This window comes from Phoxinus phoxinus, assembly GCF_949152265.1.
Source record: "Phoxinus phoxinus genome assembly, chromosome: 17".
In the NCBI taxonomy this organism is placed as follows: Eukaryota; Metazoa; Chordata; class Actinopteri; order Cypriniformes; family Leuciscidae; genus Phoxinus; species Phoxinus phoxinus.
This window is the reverse complement of record NC_136892.1, coordinates 21,056,279-21,079,778: the sequence shown is the minus strand read 5'-3', so window position 1 is coordinate 21,079,778 and position 23,500 is coordinate 21,056,279. Positions and strand designations below refer to the sequence as shown.

Here is a 23,500-nt window from a genome sequence, read left to right as displayed (position 1 = left end):
TGTTCCTTTAAGAAATACTGCCAAAAACATCGAGGGGGAGGGGTTAACTACCATCCAACATTTTTAAGGTGGAACGAATAGTTCGACGAATAAGGAGCTGGCGAAAAAGGAGCTGGAGTCAGCCTCGTTGCTGCGAGTCTGCGACATGTTTTGGTTCTTTCTGCCAACCAGTTCGCGACCACGCCCATATCGTGACGTCACATTTGACTCCGGCGAACATCCCTATTGTGTACTTGTGTTCTTCTTCGCTGGGTAGTGGCGCACGTGCTGTATTGCATAATTTCCGGTTCGTTTTATCGCGTGATTTCTTCGTGATAAAACCGATAAAACGTGGTTTGTAGACAAGATAGAATCGTTGGCTGACAGAGTTGTTGTCACCTCGTGTAGTGAGTTACCTCCTGTTGCGGATCAATCACGTTGTGTCGTGTGGTGTGAACAGCTCAACCACTTGAACACTCCTGATTTCACAGAGAGCAAGTCATGTAGTGTGAACTGCACAGTTCAGCCTGACGTTTTAAAATCCTGTAGTGTGCACTTGCCTTAACAGATTGGCGAGCGTTCATCGGCCGCTAATCCCCCGCGATTTGCACGCGATAACAACCCGACCTGTCGGCGAGCTCAACGATTTGCAAATCGGGCTTAAATCAGGCTTAAAATCCTGTAGTGTGAACTAGGCATAATTTTACCTGGCTTTCCAGCCGATGCAACAGATTCGTCGAATGCGATTTTCCACGTTAACACAAATAAACAAAAAATGTTTTTTACATTATTTGAAAATGTTAGTATCATTAGTGTTGTTTCCTCGGTAACTATTCTCATGAATTTCATGCAATTACATTTAAACACAGAAAAAAGTAAACAGTACGTGGAAACCAGCCTTTATATTTGGTGTTTTTGTGGACCTACAATGATCATTTTTATCATTTAGAAAACAGTTTGTGGCTTTTACATTGAGCACAGTAGCCATGCACAATGCACAGTAAATAATGTGGGATACCGGTGACAGCTTATTAGCTTACAAAAATAAAATATTACGTACAAAAGTGTATCAACTGTTCACAAAACATAACACGTATTGCAGATTCTCTCCTCAAAAAAAAATTTTTTTAAACAATACAGTTTCTAAGTATGAATCAATTCTTATAAAAACGTCTTGCTTCTTTGTTCTAGATAATGTGCACTTATAAGATAAATATGTACAATTTGATTCAGACACTGCTTTTACAATCAGTGAATTAAATATATATCAAATAACCTAACAGTTAAGCAGATATGCTTACACAATATTATTCAAGCGTGAAAAGACATCCTTGGCTGAATTATTGTACTTGTACCATTTCTGTACATCCGTGACTGTACATCAGTATTTCTAGTCATATGTATCCAAAACTGCATCTTATAGGAAAGTTTGAACGTGCAAGAAACAATGTGACGATCATGAAAATCTTCCAGATGGCTGATACTTGCTTAAAATAATATCCTCATGCTATGGAGTATGCTTAGCTGTATAAGCACTGAAGTGTATGTGGGTAATGCTTTTGTGTCAGTGGTTCAGGGAAACATGTTTACATCTTTGGCTGCACGCATCACTAAAATCCTTTGAAATGTCTCATCTTCTCCTCCCAAAATAAGCAATGTGTATTAGAGCAGAAAACCAATAAATAAATCCTGAAGAATTATGCCCAACAATTTTGTCTTTTCATGTTCAATATGACTAAACCTCTCAAAAGGCTTGCGCTAGTGCATTTATATGTTATTTTATAATCCTTTTAGCATTTCAAATGCATGCATTTAAAGTACAACATCACTTAAAGCATCAATCTAACCTCACTAATTAATGTCTGTCTTGTGTCTGAGGAGAAACAAGTCCATTAAAGCATCAATCTAACCTCACTAATTAATGTCTGTCTTGTGTCTGAGGAGAAACAAGTCCATTCTCGTCCATATTCTGTCAGCTGAACAACCTGTAGCAGCACAAGATGTGTGTTCAGTCCAAGAGATGCAACTGGGAATGTCCAAGAACTTGCAGAGGAACGGCTCATCTCAGATTGAACTGAAAAGCTCAACGTTTCAAGGAAGGCTCAGGGTGATTGAAAATGCTTTAGGTGTACATAGTCAAAAACAAGATGTCAGTGCAAAAGTTTCTAATACTTTCAGTTCATCGTGTGTTGGCAGTCGGAGCTGAACACCTGAAAAAGAAGAGAGCATGACAACAATGAGAAAAAAAAGATGGAGATCCAAAACATGATCCATCATTTTATATATAGCTTCAAAATATTATACCTGCAGTAATTATGTTCTGATATGGTAATCTCCCCATGACAAGCTTCCATTATAAACCTTCTTTGCACTTGTCGGGTATCCAGTGGTCCATCATCTCCCTCAGATGAGGAATGAAAGGTAGAGGCAACAGGAAAGTGGGGTGTACGCTTTAGCACACACAAACACATATACTTCTGTGTGTGTACACGTGTGCATATAAGATGTTGGGGAAAGAGGTGCAGCGGGTCTGTGGAAGCCATTCACGGGCAGGTAAGTGCAGGTGAAGTCAATGTCATTTATGACTGGGGCTAACCACAGTCGGGGTTGGAGGGTAAACTAGTGCCACGTTGACCCGCTCCGAGCCGTTCTTGGGGCAGATGATCTCAGTAAGTCCCTCAGGTCGGGGCTGACTTAACAGCTCACCTATAATGTCAAGAAAAATACAAAATGGGTTTTGTTTAATTCACAATCTGCGATTTTACAGGGCTCCACAACATAAATAAAATACTTTTCTAGATCCCAGATTACAAAATCACTCAATAAATAATAGCCTACTAGAATAGGTCTGATCGACCTATAACATTTACTCCACACACACAGTAACAGTTCATTGTCCATTTCAAATCGAACGTAATCAAAAATGAATCGTGGTTCAGTGAGGGATTGATTTGTGAACTCGGTTCTGAACAACTCACTGACTTGATTGAGTCTGATTCAAAATGCTACCTCAAGAGGGAGCTCAAGGCTAACCTTTAAATACAAACCTATTCCGAGTTATAACAGTGGAAATTCTGGTGAAAAACTACATTACCCATGATTCTGTGTAACAAAACAAAACAAAAAGGCCCGTCCACTCCATTGAACCACTGCGAATTAGGCAGTCAGTCTCCCGATTCCCTACACTCTCAAACTACTGAAATATTGTACATATTAAATATTGTATGCATCTATTTATGTATACTGTTTTACCCTATACATAAACAACCAATCAATCATTATTTAATTAAATCAATCATCATTTTGAATTTGATCGTCATCCAGGCTGCTTCATGGGATTGTCGTTTTTTCCCCTCATTAAAGTGGGACCCGTTTGTCTTTTTGTCCTATTTTGCTTCAAAACAACGCTTAATGTTGTGATTCATCTTGAATCAAGCTGGTTGGTTTGGTTACTAGCTTAATATTCTTTAAGTGGGCTAAGACTTTTTCTTATTGATTCCTATTGGAAAAAGGAGAAGCCGATAAAACTCTGCTGCTTTCAGGAAACAAAGTTGCACTCTCAGCGGAGATAAAAAAACAAAAAAACAATAAAAAAACTGTTGCCAATGGCGACTAGATTCAAAGTTACTGCAATGCGTTATTGTTTGTCGCATTTGAGACTGACTGGAGCCCTATTTATGACATAGCCTATATTATTTACATTGTCAAGTATTATTTTTCAAATACATATATACAAGTAATTTAACATTTTCTCAAAGGCTGTTCTAAAGGACCTTTAAAATCTACCACAAGGTGGCGCTGTTTAACAAGCTTTTATATGGGCATGCATGAGTAAGAACCTGAAAAAACACAATGGCTTATAGATAGGGCTAAATTTATTAAAGCTTAATTTATTCATAATTTAAAACTCATTGGTCTTCTTTAGAACTAGTACCAATTCCCATAATACTTAAGAAGTGCATGCCTTTATGAGGTGGATTGTCAGCTTATCTTCCGAAAGCAAACCCTGATGGTTTTGAGGTTCAACAGCTTATTGTCTACTGCACAAAAACAAGTGTGCTAAATTCAGCCTAAGCAGCCTGAATTGATAGGAGAGTCGCCCATGTCTATAAATAGAGACTGTAATGAAGGATTCCAGTGTGCTAGTCAGCAAGTCAATAAGCTAATGGGCACACTTTGAGTACTTCAGGGGGATCAGACCAACCGCAGGAAGACAAAGCATTACATCATGTGTCAATCCAAGAGATTATAGACCACAGTCATCTGTACAGTGCTTCCGTGTGACTTTGAAATTGGAAAAGAAGCCAACATGTTCCTTATTTCATCAGATCTCAGTGCATCTCATTTCCATTTTTAAAACAAGTTGGATACCAATTAACATAAAAGAAAAAAAACGTATTTAATGGCAACATGTTAATCTCTCATACTAAAATGATAATTATATACTGGAAATGGGATTGATGTTACTTGTCGTGACCAAAAGTTTCAAAGGGAATTGAATGTGCTGTCCATAAAGTTGCCCCAAAAAGATTTTGTCCAACGCGAATTGTTTTGACGTCTCACCCAGAAAAAACACAAGTTGTGAGAGAGAAAAAGCATAATAATTCTCCTTTTGTGGTCCATTAAAGATAGATGGGCATATGGCATTAGAACAACATAGGGTGAGTAAAAAAAAAATGTAATTTTCATTTTAGGGTGAACTATCCCTTTAAGAGTTTTTGGATGTAGATTCCTCTATTTGTGACCTGAGCACAGCTTTTATACAGTATCAACCACACAGATTAATGATATAATAATGCGCCAGCCACTAACATTGCCTTGATCTATCCTAAGAGCAGGTTTGATCTGGTTTTAACAATAGACTTGGCTTGAAAAATGGCTTGCAGTGAAACGTCTCCCACACCAACAGGGAAGCAAATTCTGCCATGAAGCTGTTTAACGATGCAGCTTCCTGACAAGTAATGTGCAATTAGCTAAAAAGATTAGACAAATGTGAAAATTTCCTGTGAAAACTCAGTTACGTACTTTAACACGTAAAATAACTGCATGGCATTGCATTATACATCCTCGGCACAGTGGCCTGACTGGTACACCACTTACGCCATTAGGCTTATTGATTTTCTGCTCTCCTTCGTTCTAAATAAAGGAGGAATTCCACTAGACTGAACTTGGTCACTCAGCAGAAAGATGAAGGCCAAAGCAAGTCCAACAAATAGAAACCAGATTTATGTGAGATTAACAAACAGTTAGCACACCGTGATTTCCAAAGGTCTCATTGCTGGTTATACATGATGTGTTCACTGTAGACAGTGATTGGGAAATTAGTCAGCAGTCACTTTAAGGGAATCATATGGAATAAAGGTGAGTGTTCTTGCTGATTCATGGACTAGTTATTATTATTACTTGCTCCTCCTCTAGTCGGGGTCATAGTGCTGCTAATATGTGCTAATACACAGTCATTTCTGGCATCAAAACTTAAGAAACTGCCTTCTTTCTTGACTTTTGCCCTGAATAACATTTCCAGGTGTGTTTTTGCACTCGGGTCTGTTTGTTCCTCTGCCAGACTCTCCATTTCTGCATCACATACTTTTTGTTCTTGCTCTCTGGGGTGCATTATCAGGTCCTTAAAAGGTATACTGCACTCCCCAGCAAAAGCTTCTCGTCAATACCACAGTACAACAATCCCAAGTAAGCAAGAATGGCTTGCAGGTTTATGGATAAAACACAAGAGCAATGAACCATGATGAGCTATCAAGGCCTGTGCGAAGAACAATGACTTTTACAGACAGTCTTGTTGTAGCTGTACGCTCATAGAGACAGAAAAAAAAGATGCTTCTTTATTCTTCCTTAAAGTCAACAAAAAATTGAATCAAGAAATCAATATAGAAAAAAAAGAAGAAAAAAAAACGTTCCCATCGTAGCACGAATCTCTCCCAGCAAAATGATCCAACCAATTCACGATCCAATCAATAACCAATAAACAAACATCCTACATTTTTCTCATATTACACTAGGAAATACATAAAATTGTGCTAAGCAAAATGGGTTGCAAATGTCAGTTTAACTAGACTAACTAAAATGGAATAAAAATATGAGAATATTTTATGCTTGTGAATATTATCTTTTTTTTTTACATGTTATCTCATTCTTTCTTATCTCTATTGTGCATGTCCACAGCACACAATATACATGAACTGTTTTAAAAAAAATCTCTAAATGATCAGCAGAAGTTCCTCTTCTTGATGAGAAGAGTTAATAAGTAATGAAAACAAGTCGGGTATATCAGTGGTCTTGGGGGTGGAGAGTCTGGAGACTGTTGGCTGTGCACCGTAGGGGTTTACCTAAGGAAGCCTGGGGCAAAATAAAGCCCCCCACCCCCATTAGACTCCCCTCAGAGTTTTGAAGCTTTCTAAACATGGTTTACAGGTCATGTATCTGGTTAGCTATTTAAAGTCGGAGGATCGACTTTGCGGGCTTGAAGGAATTTTAAAGAGCAAACATCCGGGGTGACAATGTTGTGACGTGAAGTTCAGGTCAGTTGACTCACTTCAGTCCACAATTATTACTTATTTTCGAGAGCCAGGGTGCCGAATGACAGTAAACGGATTGATTCTACTTTCACTGCTTGAGAGAGAATGACACATGAAACTTATTAAAACACTGCATCTAGCTATAGTTATAACAACCAATGAGATAGCTATGGAGGGTAATGTCAGCATCACAAAGGACGTACCACATCGAACAGGAGTAACTGTCGATGCAAGAGGAAGCTGTCAGAAAGGGATGTCCAGGTACTAACCCTGGCTGTATACTAAATAAACAAAACCACACCTGCCCAACTCACTGCAGAATTAAATGCGCACCTCGACTCTCCTGTTTCTAAATTTGATAATACATTGTGGGTGTAAATGAATAGGCTTGGAGTTGGTGCTGGTAACTCAATGCACAGGACAATGGTGACCAGAATAAAAATATGATCATGATCTGAAGCTGAAAATACAGAATTATTTTAGAAGAATATGCTTGCACTCTCTCACTGGCTAGCTATATTTAAAATACTGTAGGCCACTTTTTACTGGTAACATAAGACATTTGACATGATCAGGACCCACAAATATTCCCCCATTGCATTATATGGTGTACTAACACAAAAATTATGTGTAAAATGAAAAAAAAATTCCCCCTCACACAGTAACTATACACAATATATATTGTCACTATCCACAATTCATATTGTTGCATTTTTGCATTGCTATCTACTGTGACAAGATATATTGTTACAACCCCTTATATATATATATTAAATATAATATATACAAATTATAAATGACCATATTACCATATTTTCCGGACTATAAGTCACACTTTTTTCATAGTTTGGCTGGTCCTGCGACTTATATCAAAATGAATTAATACTGACTGAGATCAACCAAGAGAAAACATTACCGTCTACAGCTGCGAGAGGGCACTCTAGTTAGCGGAGTTGTTCAGAAGCGACACCAAGGAAGAATTCAATGGATTCTGTGTTGTGGAATCAGATCGCGGAACTTGGTATTCTTTGTTTGCCGGTAACTTGTTGGACTCGGTGGCTTATGTTAATTTAGCCTATTCAACCTCCCAGGTAAAAGTTATTTATGCTATTGTGTAGCTGAATAACTGTTAATGTGTTACATTAACATACCGGACACCTATTCAGTCTGTTGTTCTGTGTGCTATTGTGGAGCTGAATAAGTTGCCTTTCCAGATTAAATGTCTGTTCTTGGTCTTGGATTTTGTGAAATAAATTTCTAAATAAATGCGACTTAGTCCAGTGCGACTTATATATGTTTTTTTCCTCTTCATTACGCATTTTTGACTGATGCGACTTATACTCCGGGTAGCTGCAGAAATTACATACAAATTTTTTTTTTTAAATGATCCCTACTTATTTGTCCATTACTGTCAGCTATCAATACAAACACATACCTCTGCTGTTACATTAACAGTAACAGGTGAAACAGCCACCCAACACCACGAGAAAGGCCACAGCTTTTCAATAATGACATTGAGACCCAATTCTTTTACACACAATTCACACAATCATTAATAATGAGAGGTAAACTTGCCCTGCGCCTGGAGGCAGGGAGGACAAAAACTTGAACCAAGAGAGAATTAGTTACCTACACAATACATCTCCAAACCCTGAATCTATAAACACATTTTCGTAAAGGCACACTGCAGTTTAAACATCCTGTACTAGCTGGGACAGGAAGCAGCAAAGAGAATGAAACAATGAGACACATCTCCATAACAAAGCCCACTGTTGCTACACTCACTCATGGCATGTCTAGCTTCCACTTCACTCCTACAGTCTATTGCTCATACTTAAGATCTTGCATTCCAATGACACATTCTTCATCTTCTGTTTTCTGAGCACTACATTTTCCATCAACAATCAGCCATAAACTATAACTAACTCTCAATAACTAAAACAATATGACATCAAATAAAGGTAATTTTTCAAAGGATAAAATGTAAATATTTGAGTCTGAAATCATGATTTTAAAACCTATTTTGCAAAATTAAAATGAATGTCATTATTTTTGAAAATTCTGGCCGATACAGATAAGCTGGTAATTATTTTTATTGTGGCAGATAACCAATAAATAGCCAATTTTAAAACTCTAAACTATTTTGTCAAAAAAAATTTAAGTCAACATTTAGTTTCAAATTGTGAAAGAATTGTTGGGAGGGAGCATGAAGGGTCATTTTCACACATGAATTGGTACATCTTAAATTCAATGAAAGTATTAAGGGTTGTGCTGGAGTAGACTTTAAAGTGCTTGACTTGCATTGTCAATACAAGATCTTGACCAAAAATGTATGCCCCTCTTGATTGAAATAATTTTGTGTTGACTATGCAAGTCAAGCTCTCTTTAAAGTCTCCTCCAGCACATCCCAATGACTTTCAATGAATTTAAAGTCAGGACTCAGAGGTGCCAAGTCATGTGTGAAAAGTATTCTTCATGCTCCCTCGGCCCCAACCATTCTTTCACACTTTGAGCCTGATGAATCTTGACATTGTCATCCAGGAATATGGCCATGATGTGTCTTTCTTCATGATTGTTTAAGAAATGAAAAGCGACAAACTCAATCAATTAGGGTTAGAAGAACTGTTGGCAAACATATAACATGCTAGAAACATAAGCATTTGCCTTACAGCGATTTTTTTAATTAGGGCCCTATAAAAATTAATTTAATTGTTTTTTAGCCCAAAAATGTGTGTTTGATATAAAATAAAAATAAAGCGAATCTAGTGATATATCATCCCTTAACAAATGAAAATAAGGATGTAATACTTTTATTAAGACCAAAGCGTCCGATAAGCTGTGCCTCTGTTATCTTGAATAAGACAACATTCCAAACACAAAACACACATACAAAAGACAAAGGCCCTCCAGTCGCATTCCTGATATTTTCCAAAGCCGTTTTATCTTTAACGCATTCATGCTGTGACTCGCTCTGCGGCCCTTTGTGAAGTTTGAAATCTGGGTCAAAGACATCCTGGAATGCTTCGTCTTTTTCCCGCGTGTCCAGAGGATGTGGATTCATAAAGGTCCAGCCAAAATAAACTGCCTCCGGAATTAACAGCGTGTAGCTGACACAGCGCTTGTCATGCAGAACTTCAGCTTGATTTATAGAATCATTCACAACAAAACCACACTGTGATTATTCGTGAATTTCTGAACCTATATTTGATGCTCAGTGGGGTTTAAAACAAGGGGAAGCTGACAGTGAGCTGCAAAGGTCTTTCTGCGCCACATCTGGTGGTGTGAATCAGTCATTTCTCACTGTTGGTAAACCGTGATCAGGCAAGACTGCAGCGTGAACAGCAGGACGAGACGTGAGCAGCCACACACGGCCGGCGACTCGGGCGGAGGATTATCGCTGTAAGTGTGATAAAGCACAGCGAGTGAATCAGGGTCATCCCCATGCACACGCATGTACACACGTATACACACAGCTTATGCTGACACAGAAATAGACTTAAGTGATACTTAAAGGGATCATGACATTTGAAATCAAATTTGCCTTTATCTTTTGACATATAACAGGTCTTTAAACCTTTAAAACATCCTGCAAGTCTCATACCAAGCTCCAAAAACTGCTCATTTTGACATTGGGTGACCTGTGCAAAAACATTTGTATATGACTGCCTCCGGAGCAAGACATCGACGAACAGTTGACATTTGCCTACAATGGATTTGGACAATGGACAATTGTTGCATCGCGTTAAAAGCAAATAGAACCCATTATTATCACGAAGGTTGTCTACACTAGTATACAGGTGCAAGATCATTTACTGACAGACACTTTCGGTATTAATTGTTTACATTGCCCATATTACGGTTCTGAAACCTGATGTATTTGCTTTGCGGGTATTACTTGTTTACATTGCCCAATGCCCATATTAACCTGATGTATTTGCTTTGGGCATAAGATTACTTGTTTACAGTCGAATTGTAAAGCTGTTTGTGCCAAAGTCGTTCAAATAAACATGCATAAATTAACTGGTTTACGGTCAGTGGATGATTTAATGTGTGGGGGGGGGGGGGGGGGGGTGGTAATTTAAACTCAAAATAGTAAGCTTTTACAGACTTGAAAGTTCCAGTAACTTGAATTAAAAAAACGTAGTTGTCAAAACTTGAAAAACGTAGCTGACGCAACTTAATAATTGTAGTTCTTCAAAACTTAAAAAATTAAGTTGATATCTTCAACTCAAAAATTCTGTGCAGTCAGTTGCCTTGAAAATTTGAGTTGAACTAACTTTTTCTTTTTTTACAGTGGCAGTATATAGGTGCAAGATCATTTACTGACATACACCACACACTTGAGTCTGTCATCAACAAAAATTAGAACGTAAAAAAAACTTAAAACGTTCGTCAACCAATCAGATTCAAGCATTCAACGGCCCTGTAGTATTATGGTTTTATACAGCACACAGTTGTCCATAACGTGAACCTGGGATTGTGAGACTCTCTTTTGGGTGCTCAAATAAGATGTTATGCCAGTAGAACGTGCTAAAATACAGATTCACTTATAACTCTTAACTTTGACAGAGTGGATTTGAATTTAAACACCGGAAAAGAGCAAACACTAATATCTGCTGCACAAAGCAAAGAGGTCTGCCACAATGACACTTTTCAAAGCAGTGACCGTAGAAGCCATATGAGAAGTACCTAGCATTCAAGACAGCTGAAGAACATTATCCTCAAATGAGTAAAATCACTTTAACCTAGCTAGCATTGATCTATCTGTAGTACTCGAGACAGATGTTCACATCTGGTCTGTAATGAGATCACTGCCGACATGTATCGCGGCCATCCACCAAGCCACCATCATTATCCGCTAGCTTAGGCTGACACGTTATGCCAATTATGCTCAATTGAATTTGTATTGATTTTAGAGATGCAGGAAGTCCACAGAGAGAGAACCAGAGATCTCTAAATTCAACGGCAGCAGCAGGGAGGAGGACACCTCTTTGTGAACGAACTGAAATGAACAATTCACAGCCAAAAACATTCATTTAGTCATTTGCCCTTCATTTTATCTTCAACATTCATTTAAAATGTAAAAAATAAAAAACTTTTTGAATTAGTCTATTAAAAATAAATAAATCTTCAGTTACTTTTATATTTATTTACTTATTTAATTACACAATAATATCCAAAAAAAATTTACTCTACCATTCAAGAGTTTGCCATTTTAATATATTTAAATGTAATTTATTCCTGTCATGGCAAAGCTGAATTTTCAGTGTTTTTCAGTGTCACATGATCCTTCAGAAATCATTCTATGCTGATTTGCTGCACAAGAAACATTTCTTGTTAATATCAATGTTTAAAATTTGTTTGTGGAAACCATTTTATTCAGGAATCTTTGATGATAATAAAAAATAAATTAAAAAAAAGGAAATTTCAAAACGACAAAATTTATTTTAAATATAAATCTTTTGTAACATGATAGATTTCTTAAGTCACTTTTAATTAATTGCATGCATCTTTGCTGAAAATAAAATATCTTACTGATCCCAAACCTTTAAACAGTTTATTTAATTTATTTACATTCTGAACTTACACTAAAATATAAAAGAGTCGCTTTTAAAAAAATAATAATGAATACTTTCCTATTTATTAAATTTATTTACTGACAAATCAATTTGAAAACATTCCCCTTTCCCACATGACTCCAATAAAATGACTCAGAATGGAAAAAAGCAACACCATTCTCAAAGACAGGGTCTGAGCCAAAATAAAAGTACATGTTATTTATTCTTAAAAAAAAAGTTTTTTAAGATGTCCGTTTGTCTTAGGTTTACTTCACAGAGTAATCAAGTAAGCTGAACACACTCAAGTAAAAGTGTGAAGCACATGTGCTCATGTGTTCATAAATTGAACCCAGTATTCAGTGATGCAAAATGATTAAACATATTTATAAACACAGCATCAATTATTTCACCAAAGCAGACATAAGCATTCACTCAGTATGTACCCTGTCTAGTATATTAGAATGTAAAGTTTGTCCTGAAATTCTCAAGTCGCACAAGACATTTCTTGGCCACAGAGCAGCCTCAAACACTGGTTTCCAGGAATAGCAGCATCTCTTCCTTTGGAGGAAGTTCACGCTGCTTTTACTGCCAAAGGTCAAGGCTGGAGCACTTCATCCGTATGGACAGATCTGTCCACTTACAACACGCTGCAGCTGGCACTACAGCAGTTATACAATCAACAAATGAAGCGTATGTAGCCACGTGAAAAACTAATCAATGTTCTCCAGCTACGCACAATTGCACAAATCAATAAGACATGAGTCACAATAAATGCTCTTTTTTTTTGTAGAACACACTTAAAAGATATATTCTATGGTGAAGTATGCAGTTTGCAATGCTATTTCAGCAGATGCAGAGCAGAATCTGATGAGGCCTACAGACAGAGATCCGATCAGGGCTAAAATAAGCTGAGGCTACTAGAAACATGTAAACATCTGACTAGCAAAGAGCTGATCCAACACAGATACAGAGATGGAAACGGGACAAGGTGAGAGCTGCTATCTAATCCTGTTGACACAGTGAGAACGCTGATAGCACATTTACACATTTAATATTCCGGCACTGCCACCATGCTATGTTGATTTGCACCAAGCATATGTGACCACGAAAACAACTTTAGAAAAATGATGGAGATCTGGGATGGAAGGTTCTGCACGTCTGTCTTATCTCTAAACATGAGAAACATGATCATTCATCATTCATTTTTAACCAAAGAGGCTTAATAAATCATCATCTTGCTCTTATAGAAAAATATAGGGTGGTGCAATGATACAGTGATAGTATAAGGCAATTCGATAATCATCATGGTCCTATATGACTAACATTCACCATAGTATTTCCATGCTATTTCAAATACAATCATAGTATTAGCAAGCTATATGTTTAAATTAACTATGATATTACATGTTCAACAAAAAATATGGTAATTATTAGGGATCCGCCAATATTATATGGTTAATATCAATAAGCCAATAATTAGTTTTTACGTTATGGCTGATTAATGGCTAATTTTAAAAGGTTATACTTTATTTCGATGGTCCACATTAGACATTCTAACTATTAGTATCATTGCAACTACATGTTAACTAAGTCTCAGAGTATTAGTAGACTGTAGTAGACTGTTAGGTTAGGGTTAGTATATAGTTCTATATAGTAGTAGCTATATAGTGTAGTTAGTTCGGTATATATAGTCAATATATAGAGCAGTAGGGATGTACCGATATGAAAACTTTAGCCGATACCAATAACAGATAATTATTTATATTTGAAAGCCGATAACATATAGCCGATTAATCTAAATCCATCATTTTTTGGGAGCCTGATTACAAAAACAACAGTCTCACCTTTAAAAACCATGTCCCAAGCACAAAATGATAATGTTCTTATTATAATGTCATGTACCGGTAGCTTATATATGACAGACTTGCGCTGCAAATGTTGCAAAGGAACTGTATATTCCTTTTTAAAAGTGATTCCAATCATATTTCAAGCAATACAAAACCCTCATGGGGAACAGTGCACATCCGAAGTGTCTCAGCTGAAGAAAACACAATTTTAATACTATTTCATACTACAACCCTGATGTCTGACATGGATCAAATCTGCTGATATGATGACAACATCGAAAAATACGGCACATGCATTACAAACCCTTCTATCCAGCCCTGCACAGGTCTTATGGATAATTCTGCAGGCTTACAATGTAGACCTCGTGGGAAACGTAGTGACATAACAGGATTGACAGCATCAGAGTATTTCGGTGCTCGGGAATACAAGGTTTCAGGCTGAAACATGCAAAACAGACATTAAATCATACAGATGGGGAGTTTACAGACTCTTCTAGAGCAAGAATGGCAGTCTGGAATTGCCGTAACGCATGATTTTAAACAAAATTACAGCAATATAGCCACAAACCAGAAATTTGATATCATTAGCACAAACATGCAATAAGAGATATCACTTTCACTCTCACGTGAGAGACATTTGAGCCAATTAATGCAGAACCACCCCAAGGTTTCCTGTTCCACTTTTAGATATGATAGCCATCTTTGCTGCCTGTGAGCTGTGTCCTAAATACAAGGAATAAATAGAACAATGAAAAGTTGTATAATAATGATTCAAATGTACTTTTACACAGACTCCTCCAAGACGGTCCAACACATGCTCTAAACTTCCAGTGATCATTCGAGATAAAACTGTCTTTGTGATACAGCCAAAGTCATCATGATCTAATGAGACCAGATAAAAATCAAGGAGACACAAAGAAAGCACCGTAGCTGACCATTACGAATCTCAAAATTAGCATAATTTCCCAGAATTCTGACAGTGGAATGTTTTCACAAGCAGAATTTCCGGAGGTCCAGTGCAATAATAGAGGGAAGCAGGTTTTTACATATCGGAAATACTTGCAAATAATACCAAACTCCTGTTGACCCTGACTGATCACACCACACACATTCAATTGGCAACGTCTGGATCGTAACACATCCATCTCATAAATTACGTCTTATCTTGAGTTTTTTATGACATACATCATTCCTTCTTGTTCTAAAGCCATAATGTTTTATCTTGGTACAGGTTCAGACATGTTTATTGTTACACCGATGATGTAAATCCCATCTAATTCATCCAGGAACAGCTCTCTCATCCTGAGGGTAGATCCTTAAAAAGACAATATGATGGCATATAAACTCGCTGAGGACTCCACATCACCAAAGACTGTATAACAATTAGTTGTTACTGTTCGTCAGGCTGTGATTACTTAACCAACTCTGCCTTGACTTAATTGCCAGTCTCTAAGGTTCCCTTTCACTCACGGGGTAATCCTGTTAAATCCATTAAGGGGATAACAGGAGGAATCAAACTGACCCTACATACCTCAACTGACAGGGTATGTCACAAATGTCTGAAAGCAGAGAGCTAAAGAAAAATAAAAAAAATCTTACAATATATATATACAAATATATATACACATCTTGAGGTTTCCTTACCAAGGCCAACAAATGAACAAAGCCCCCCCAAAATGTAATTCCTATTTACAAGAAAAATTTAAGTTTTAAAAGATTAATCAATTAACTTTATTTAAAAGATTAAAGTTATATCTAAAAATTTAAAGGTTCATCTTTAAAACACTAAAATCATAATTTAGCAAATCTTAAAAATAGATTTATTAATGTAATGTTGTTCCTAATTACAATAAAAAGATTATATCTAAAGTTATAAACGTTGTATTTAAAACGTTAGTAGGTAACACTTTACAGTAAGGTCATATCTAAGTTAGATTTAAACAAATGATTTAATGATATTGTTAAACAATCTTTAGCAAACCTTAAAAACATTATTTACAATAAAAAGCACAATTTAAAGTTATATCTAAAAAGTTAGGTAACACTTCACAATAAGGTCCATTGTTTAACGTTAATTAATAACGAACATCAACTAACAATGCCATAAATTTGTTACAGGCCTATTAGTATTTGTTAAATTTAGTTAATAAAAATACAAGTGTTAATTGTTAGCTCACGTAAGCTCAGTTCCAGTAAATAATATTTACAGATACAACTTTTGATTTTAATAATGTATTACTATTAGTAAATGTTGAAATTAACATAAACTAAGATTAATAAATGCTTTAGAAGTATTTTCCCATTTCATTAAATATAAAAAATTTCAGCCTGATCAATATAATGTAAAATTGTGATGCCTAAATTAACTTAAAACAGCAGATTTTAGTGTTTTTGTAATAATTTAGACAAAATAGTATTAAGAATGCAATATTAAAATAAATAGTTGGTTAAATAAACAGTAAAAAAAAAAATCTAATTAGCCATTTATCGGTTATCATTGTATTAACCAGAATTTTAATATCCGTGATCTTCTTATTCAAACCATCAAATGCATCAAATCTGGGAGAGTGAAATATTCCACTATAGTTCAAACAATATTGAAAACCCTGTCATTTAAACTGCCCTGTGCAGAAACGCCATCATTAGCCTGTCAAAAGCCATGAACAGTGGCGTCCAAAATATTTCAAAATACCAGTAAGGTTCCCAAAAAGCTGAGGTCAGTTGGCAAGATGATGGACAGTGCATGCTAAGAAAATCTGCTAAAAAGACTTTCTGCCCTGACCGCCGCCAGGGTGGACACTTTCTGGCACCAGTGACACTCCACCAACAACATATGTTCAAATACGTACGTTAATGGCAATCGATACAGGCAAAAAGTCCAGTGCGCTGACAGTGCAGGTGCTTCGGCCAGCTCTGATGTGACTGAATTTAGCTCAGGGTAACGAGAGGGCTCTTATTTCTAACACCCAGTCCAAGAGCCAAAAGACTAAATATCAGTTGTTGACTGAGTTTCTAAATAGGTCAGACAAGTTACTGTACCAACTGCCATCTCAATTTTGACCATCCGGGTTCATTAGCAAACAGGTTATGCCAGCATTTTCCTTATTTTCAAACCCTGTCTGAAGATGCCAAATGGATGTAACAGGCCATGCAAGCCAACTGTCAAATGTAATTTACTGCCATTCTTTGTATACATTCTTTGCGCTTTAAAGGATGTGGAGGACAAATACTACTTTTTCAAGAACCGCTTGTATTTAATAGGCAATTGGTTATCGGTTACACAGTAAGGTTGTATATTAATACTTGTATCCAAATGTGCAAACTTCTGCGTCACTAAATACTGAGTCAAGATCTAAGGAGGAAAGAGAACAGGTGTACATTCAAATCAATAAGTTCACATCACCTGCAAAACACGTTCACCAGCTTTTCCTTTCCAGACTGTTGTTTTAAATGTTAAACAGTTTCACAAAACACATGTACACCCAGACAAGCTCTCACACTCTAATCCTTTTAAAATAGATAGATAGATAGATAGATAGATAGATAGATAGATAGATAGATAGATAGATAGATAGATAGATAGATAGATAGATAGATAGATAGATAGATAGATAGATAGATAGATAGATAGATAGATAGATAGATAGATAGATAGATAGATAGATAGATAGATAGATAGATAGATAGATAGGCATAAAATACTCAATAGGACTTTATTATCTGAAAACACTGTTCTGCTGTCGGACATCCACATTAATCTAAAAGCAAGCGTTTTTGGGGTCCCAGTTAGTACTCTTCTAAGTAAAGGAGAACTTTCTGTGACCATCACACAGTGTTTTTCAACACTAAATCAACATGCAAGTGCGCCAAAAAAATCATGCCTAAATTTGGTAGGATCAAAAAACCTTGCTGCTAAACTCGTTCTGTTTTACTTCGGTCAGGAAACTGGTTTATGGTAAAACAAAGAAACAGATCAGCACCCCATACCACAAATAGCCTACAGCTTGCAGTCGATATCTATTATCATTAATGAACTCAACAAACTCTGCCTTGAATAATAATGGGTACTTAAAAGCTAATGCACTCATTAAGCAGGCCAAACAGGTCTTTACTCTTTGCCATGGCACAGGGCCTTTACATCTTGTGAGCTGTTGTTAAGAACTAATGCGAGTCAGGAATTGCCCCACCTGATCCTGTCTCATCATGTGACAGCAGGGAAAAAACTGTGAGACTTCAGGAAACAGAGCTGCCGAGTCTAAGATGACATCCTGCCCAGCTTATTTAAACATAACACTAATGTAATTCATTTGAACATTAAAACGCAACTGTAAAATGAATGAACGATAGCGTCTGGTTTATTTTATAGTATGTAAAACATTATCACTGTGCAGAACAAAGACTTGGGACAAGATCACTGTGGGACAAGAAGGCCAAGAATCTCATTGATTTTTTTTATTTTAAATCACAACTTTGGTCTTTTGGGACCTTTGATTCGGTTTGTTTAGATTTTATTCAATGCAATGACATTCAGACATTTAAAGTGACTAAATACTTTTGGGCTATTGTACTTTGTCATAGTGAAACATATTTCCTTTACAGGATGGGTGAAACAATTAGCATGCAATGACATATGAAGCTGGGCCTCATTACATAAGCTTGAGTAAACGCTGTCTTTGACTGTTATTTGGCAAAAATGGGCATGGTGTGTTCAGTAAGGTATGTCTCTTACATAAACCAACCACTTTATCTTTAAAATAACACTTAAATTGTGCCTGTTCCAACACTGGATATAAACACAACAAATTACAACCTACATAACTATCACCCAATGAGATCCTTAAAGCTAAGAATAACTACATAGTTTCCCAGTAAATGAATTCACTCCCAGATTTTACTCTTTTAGAAACTAAGGGGGTGTGGGACGTCTTCGTAAATGAAGTCTGTCAGAAGACAATGGGGCCTTGGTGAACCTAACCTAGTCTATGAGAGTGCAAAACTACAGAATACAAGACCTCCAAGAAAAGAAATGTGTATTATATTAACATAAATATAAAAAAATCTGGAACCTGTATTTAGGTTACTATATGCCAGTGACTGCTCCAAGATCCCATGAAGAAAGGCATTTGATGTTACCATGGCTACCCTCTCCACTGCTGTGGATGTGCGAGTGTGTTCGCAGCAGCATGGCAGACAGCCCAAGCTAATTTGTGTTTCTAGGTGTGGCTTCAAACCCACTGAGACCCCCATCCCTCTTGTCATGGACAGCCATTCTCATTCTTTGTTTAGCCTAGATCCATCCTAAAATTACTTAATTTCCTGCTGATTCACCCTTTATTGTCTCAGTGTTTACTTGGCAATAAACCCAGACATACGCCTCCATAGTGACAGCACTGCAAAGATGCTTATTCATCACTGAACAATTAATTTCACTCTTTATTTGCTCTGGTTTATATGCCTGAGAGATTTATGACTGCATATTAGTGGCAAACTAAAACAATATAAGTCATTAACTGTAAACGTAAATGATTGAATGCATCTGGTTAACTTGTTTTCCATCATAAACATCATATTAAAAATTATATTAAAAGCAATAGTTCATTAAAAAAAAAAAAAAAAAAAAAACTGTCATAATTTACTCACTTTTTTCAAAAAATGTTTTACCATTCAATAAAAGTGAATGGGGGCGAAAACTTTTTTGGATCCTATTGGCTTTAATTGTATGGGCAAAAACAATTAAAACATTCTTCAAAATATATTTTGTGTTCTGCAGAAGAAAGAATGTCTTACAGGTTTGTAATGATAGGGTGAGTAAATGATGGATGAGCTTTCATTGTTGGGTGAACTATCCCTTCAATAGTATCAAATCAATGGAAATATATGTTGGCAAGAACAAATGATGGTCACAAACGCATGATATCAAACACATTTGTGAAGAAAATAGCAAAACACTAACCTGGAAATGAATGTGGATAGGGGGACCCTCTCTTCAGGCACTTGGAACACAGGACATGCACAGAGTAGTGAAGGCCAGGCCATTCCTGCAGGAGAACGTTTAACTCTTCCACTAGGGGGATGATGGCTTGCCAAGCTGTCCAGATATTTGGCAAGGATGCATGGCTAGAGATGGAGAGGATCTCAGGCTGCAATCTGCTCCGAGAGGGCCGGTAACTCACAGTCACAGGCACTTTCCCCCGATAGGCAAAGATGTGATCCTTTCCATCAGACCGTTGGACCACGTGGCTGTTGATTTGCACACTATACCGTGCAAAAAGTCCAAGAGGGGTGAGGAAAGGAAATCTGTATTCAATCTGCAGCTGCTCGACCGAGAAGAACTGACCAGGGACCGATGAGCCTCCACTGGCCGAGGCCTCAAGATGGGGCTCCTCGCTGCTGACTTGACTGGGAAACTTATACCAGACGGTGGCTCCATTAAGAGGCTTGCTGCGAGGTTTGTTGACACAGTAGCAGACGCCCATTTTTTCCAGCAGTTCCATGATCAGGTGCAAGTCCTGCTGTGTCTGTACCAGAGGTTTAAGCAGCAAGCGAATGACGTTTGACGGCAGCAGGCCGTGCAACAGAAAACCCTCCACGTGACCATGCATCTGCGTAGACCTTGCGTTATCTCCGTCATCTCCTTCATCCTGTAGTTTCTCAAGCATTGCAGCGAGGTCCCTCTGGAAAAACACATTCAAGATGGCGATAAACCGGGGTAGATTGTGGAAGACGTATTCCTTTAACGTCATGCTGTCTTCAAAGTACAAAAGTTTACCACTCTCATGTAGGTAAGAGAGTGCGCTTTGCAGACGGTCCTCAGTCAGCCCGGCCTGAAGGCCTAACCGGGCCGAATCCCACCAGGAAAGCCATAAATCCTGTGGCTTAAAATGCAGTTCCTCAAGCATCTGCCATGACTTTGGCAGGACTCTGTGAAGATTGGGGAAAATCTCCCTGTGATCGGCGACTGACATGAGCTTCTCTTTCAAATGCTGAATGTTTCTCTGTACCTCCACGCAGCTGACGCATATCACCGGAGAAAGGATTTGTAGTCGATGGTTGAGCATATATTGCAACTGGGACTTTTTACGCCTCAAGTTTTTATCGGTGACCCCGTAAAAGAGAACATGGGGGCTAGAAGTCCGAACATCGTAACCTTGCTCAAGGGCTTCGTCAACCTGCAGGGCAAACACATGTAGGCATTCAGTGTCTGTTTTTTCCTGTAGCGAAATCTGTCTGTGAATATCCAGGCACTTTTCTTCAATCTCGACTTCTTCACACAAGTCGCTGTGGGTACCTACAATGCAAACCACTGCATGTGGCACCTTGGCACTGAGCAGGTGGAGGAAACTGCCAACATGGGAGTAGAAGCTCTTTGATGTATATAATTTCAGATTCACCACCAAAACGTAAAGAGCTCCAGGAGAGAGGAAAAAGGGTTTGATAAGATCATAGTTCTGCTTACCAGATAAATCATATACAATGAACGTTAGACTGCGTTCTGCATCCGCTACCCAGTTCGTCACATCAATACCCCTACATCCAATCGCCATCTTGGTGTCTGACGGTTTGTTGACGATGCACTGCCTGAGTGTGGTTTTCCCTGCATTTCTCTGGCCCATCAAAACCAGTTTAAGTCTGGGTTTTACAGCAGATTGGGAGTGTGCAAGCTCCTTCTGATAGGCAGCTATGTAGGGGATCCCCTTCATGCACACTTCATATGGAGGCTGAATGAGAGGATTATCCTTCACCTTCCAAATGTTGACTTTGGCAAGTTTTCCAAAATTGTCTGGGAGTATGGCGATTTGGTTACCCTGTAAAACCAGCTCCTCCAATTTCCCAAGGTCTACAATAGAGTCTGGGAGAAATGTTATGCTATTATTGTCCAACCACAAATTAGCAAGATTGCACAGCTGTCCTACCTCCTCAGGGAGGAAAGACAGTTTATTCCGGCTTAAATACAACTCCTCCAAAGTGGTGAGTTTGATAATAACCTGAGGAAAATCATCAAATAAATTTGAGGAGAGATTGAGCATTTTCAGCTTCTGCAGTTTTCCAAATGATTGTGGCAGATTTGTGAGGATATTATTATCGAGCATCAGGCTCTCCAAGTTCTGCAGCTCACAAAATGTTTCAGGCAAGAATAAGAGCTGGGTGCTGCTGAGCCACAAAATTTTAATGGATTGGAGCATCATGATGTTACCCGGAAGACCCTCTAGTTTGTTCCCAGAGCAGTCAAGCTCCTCCAGATCACAGAGGGCAAGGATTTCAGAGGGGAAACGCTGCAGCTTGTTATGATCCACATCAAGTGTTCGGAGCTTCCTGAGCTGTGAAAAGGACCTGGGGAAATCATGCAGCTCATTGAAGCTGATGTCAAGCTCCTCCAGACTTTGCAACGTCCCAATCTGAGATGGCAAGTATTGGATTTTGTTATGACTAATGCACAACTTTTTAAGCCCCTTGAGAAGATCAATATCTTCTGAAAAGTGGTTCAAGCAGTTGTGACTGATATCTAACTCAACCAGCTGACTAAGTTGAAATACTGCAGAGGGAACCGTGGCAAAGTTGTTCCTGCGAATGACAAGGATGCGGAGTCTGGTGAGGGTTGAACCTAGTCCATCTGGAAGCTCTTGAAGTGAGTTGTTGCCCAGATTGAGGACCTCAATCTCCTTTATGTCCTCAGGTAATGTAATTTTCTGGCTGTTTTTGGTGCTGAGAGTCAGCTGTCGCAGATTGCTCCTCAGCTTCCTGGAGCGCAAAGCAGCATCCCTCCATAATCTAGCAGTCTTCAGGTTATTCTCCTCAGCCATCGTATCGAAGCTGTGCTCCTCCTTGTTTTCATTGGACACAGTGATCAATCACCTAGGCAGCATGGTGCCGCTTTCACTTGCTTCATCGATTCGGGTTCTCCGCACAACAATCCAGATGAAACCAACATTTAGACCTTGCCGATTTCATCTTCATCCGAAAAGATGTGGGTCCGTTTAATCGCATTCAAGAAAACAGGGCTGGGCTGCGTTCTTTCACGCATCCTCGATCACAGGGTAAAACCAACACGCGCGAATTTATGTCACAAATATTCAGCCTAGATCAAGTGGCTGGCGCTTCCGCCAGCGCGTCCTTTGATACCACATGAGAAAAAAACTAAGACATATCCAGTGAGTTAGAATGAAAGAAGGGCAGTGGTGGTTGCTGTGGTCTTTCCCTGTGTCTCCGCCTATTCTCTGCGCATGCAGCCAGCATTGAAGGCTCACAGGAGCAGCACTGCGTCAGAGCCCCACCTTCTCTCCGCCGCGACGCGATGCTCGCGTAAACAAAGGCTTTGATTGGTCTGGTGGTGACGAAGGACGCGTCGCGTATTAACAGCGGTTTTGATAACAAGGAGTAGCAGTAAATGGCTGTGAAGGTCATTTCGTTTCGGTCGTTTTGGTTTAACTATCAGAAAATCCAATCATGTTTATAGGACCGTGTAAATAATAGCTTGCTTCTAAAACATATAATATTAAGAGATGTATCTGCATCCTGTTTGCCTAAGATATGAATGGAACTTTAAGTTCTGTACAAACACACTAGGAAGAAAATCAAAATACTATAA

General features: G+C 38.1%; 1 protein-coding gene across 3 annotated transcripts in view; it reads right to left on the bottom strand.

Moving 5' to 3' along the window:
• The window catches only part of mfhas1 (multifunctional ROCO family signaling regulator 1), a 23,328-nt gene extending 70 nt beyond the window's left edge, over positions 1–23,258 (bottom strand). The window contains exons 1-4 of one of the 3 annotated variants that reach the window (XM_079585169.1): positions 19,868–23,258; positions 2,284–2,685; positions 1,895–2,189; positions 661–1,830 (exon numbers count right to left, since the gene is read on the bottom strand). In XM_079585169.1, coding sequence (XP_079441295.1) covers positions 2,555–2,685; positions 19,868–22,715 — 2,979 coding nt within the window. In that variant the 5' untranslated portion in view covers positions 22,716–23,258 and the 3' untranslated portion in view covers positions 661–1,830; positions 1,895–2,189; positions 2,284–2,554. Of the gene's footprint in view, positions 2,190–2,283; positions 2,686–19,867 lie in introns of all 3 variants that reach the window. The other 2 variants (XM_079585168.1, XM_079585167.1) reach the window with 2 other exon arrangements.
• Between the last annotated feature and the right edge of the window lie 242 nt (positions 23,259–23,500).